Source organism: Lipotes vexillifer, unplaced genomic scaffold (assembly GCF_000442215.2).
Source record: "Lipotes vexillifer unplaced genomic scaffold, Lipotes_vexillifer_v1.1 scaffold132, whole genome shotgun sequence".
Classification (NCBI taxonomy): domain Eukaryota; kingdom Metazoa; phylum Chordata; class Mammalia; order Artiodactyla; family Lipotidae; genus Lipotes; species Lipotes vexillifer.
The window spans coordinates 2,447-4,909 of record NW_006782535.1 but is presented as its reverse complement, the minus strand read 5'-3'; the positions used below and the strand labels follow the sequence as shown (position 1 = coordinate 4,909).

General features: G+C 62.1%; 1 protein-coding gene across 1 annotated transcript; it reads left to right on the top strand.

Annotated features, from left to right (window-relative positions):
- Positions 1–11: 11 nt before the first annotated feature.
- SOX1 (SRY-box transcription factor 1) lies at positions 12–1,108 on the top strand. The gene is given in 3 exon segments (XM_007472167.1): positions 12–499; positions 501–824; positions 826–1,108. Coding segments are annotated over 3 exon segments (1,095 nt in total).
- The last annotated feature ends 1,355 nt before the right edge of the window (positions 1,109–2,463 follow it).

Genomic DNA, 2,463 nt, shown 5'->3' with positions numbered 1-2,463 from the left:
GAGCCGCCCCGATGTACAGCATGATGATGGAGACCGACCTGCACTCGCCCGGCGGCGCCCAGGCCCCCACGAACCTGTCGGGCCCGGCCGGGGCGGGCGGGGGCGGCGGCGGCGGCGGCGGCGGCGGCGCGGGAGCCAAGGCCAACCAGGACCGGGTGAAGCGGCCCATGAACGCCTTCATGGTGTGGTCCCGCGGACAGCGGCGCAAGATGGCCCAGGAGAACCCCAAGATGCACAACTCGGAGATCAGCAAGCGCCTGGGCGCCGAGTGGAAGGTCATGTCCGAAGCCGAGAAGCGGCCTTTCATCGACGAGGCCAAGCGGCTGCGCGCGCTGCACATGAAGGAGCACCCGGACTACAAGTACCGGCCGCGCCGCAAGACCAAGACGCTGCTCAAGAAGGACAAGTACTCGCTGGCCGGCGGGCTGCTGGCGGCAGGCGCGGGCGGCGGCGGCACGGCCGTGGCCATGGGCGTGGGTGTGGGTGTGGGCGCGGCGGCCGTACGCGCACGTCAACGGCTGGGCCAACGGCGCCTACCCCGGCTCGGTGGCGGCGGCGGCGGCGGCCGCGGCCATGATGCAGGAGGCGCAGCTGGCCTACGGGCAACATCCGGGCGCGGGCGGCGCGCACCCGCACGCGCACCCGGCGCACCCGCACCCGCACCACCCGCACGCGCACCCGCACAACCCGCAGCCCATGCACCGCTACGACATGGGCGCGCTGCAGTACAGCCCCATCTCCAACTCGCAGGGCTACATGAGCGCCTCGCCCTCGGGCTACGGCGGCCTCCCCTACGGCGCCGCGGCCGCCGCCGCCGCCGCCGCGCAGACCCCACTGGCCTTCTCGCCCGACCATGTCGCCTGCGTGTGCGAGGCGCTGCAGCAGGGGGGCAACCTGGACCGCCTGGCCCGGTTCCTGTGGTCCCTGCCCCAGGCCGTGCCCCGGGGACCTGCGCGAGATGATCAGCATGTACTTGCCGGCCGGCGAGGGCGGCGACCCGGCGGCAGCGGCCGCAGCCGCGGCGCAGAGCCGGCTGCACTCGCTGCCGCAGCACTACCAGGGCGCGGGCGCGGGCGTCAACGGCACGGTGCCCCTGACGCACATCTAGGGACGCGGGGGGCCCTGCGGCCGGCGACGCGCCGCCTGGCTTTTGTACAGACGTTTCCACGTTCTCGTAAACAGGCAAACACTGGCGCCGAGCACCAGGTGACACCCGGCCCCCCTAACCGGGAGCTCCTGGGGACCGCTAGGCGGGACCGTTGTGCGTTTGAGACTGAACTTCGGTGTCTTCTTGAGACTTTTTGTACAGTATTTATCACCCGCGGAGGCAGAAAGCGTTTTCTTTGCTCGAGGGGACACAGAGACCAAACCAAGCGAGAGGCGACGCCAGCTTTTTTCTATCCCGGCCGCGCGCCCGCCCTCCGGCCGCATCGCCTCCTGACGGCGTCGGGTGCCGGCGACGCGGGGAGCTGTTCTCATTTGTTATCGGTGTAGTGAGCCAGAGCCAAACACACGCTTTTGGTGGTCGTTACCGCCTTGGGGGATTGGTTGGTTAATTTATACCAAGAGATCCCCACCCGCACCCCTTTCAGACGGCAGCGTTATTCTGGGTTTTGTAAAACTTTCTGTATCTGAGCATTTCCGGGTTTTTGTTTTGTATTATTTCATGTAAACGCGTTGTGAAGTTTTTATTGGAGGCGTTGCGGTGTGGGGAGGAGGATTCAGATTATGTACATAGTTTCCCGAAAAGCCTTTCTTCTCAAAACGGTAAAGGAACCTCCACCCTAAAAGTGCATCGAGCTTTGAGTCAATAAATTTGAGAGAGAAAAGTCCTGTTTTCCCCCCTAAACTTGAAACGTGCTAAATTTAGATTTATGTTTTATGAGCTCAAAACACAATCAGTAAATCTGACTAAGGAGAAAGGAAAATTATCGGCATGAACTGAAACGGAGGGAACACCAGGGGAGAGGGTACGGTTTTCATGGAGCTGCATTCAGAGGAACGGAGGGAAGTTAAAATCGGTAGATTATTTTGTAGCGTTTACAGTGTTATTACGGAACGAGAAATAATTGCTCCCCCCCCCCCAAAAAAAATTATAGTTTTGTAGTCCGGCCGTTGGGTGTGTAGTTTTTAGCTGCCGGCCGCTGCCGGCGGGCTTTTCAATCCCTGGTTTCGGACTTTGCCTCTTGCAGCTGGCCCGGGACCTGAGTGCAGTTTGGGGCGGCGGAGGGAGGAGAGAAGACCCCAGTGGCGGGACCAGGCCAAGGATGGGTGACAGAGACCACGGCGGGGGCGCGGGGGCCCCCGACTCCCGGGCAGTTAACAAGATTGCGAGTGGAATTTTCTGAATTTGGCTCAAGGAAACGCACTCTCTAAACCAAAAGGTACTGCAACAGAGGCCCCTCCCTCTGGTATATGTCTCTTTGGAAAGGGACAAAATAATTTTGTTGGATTTTCACACAC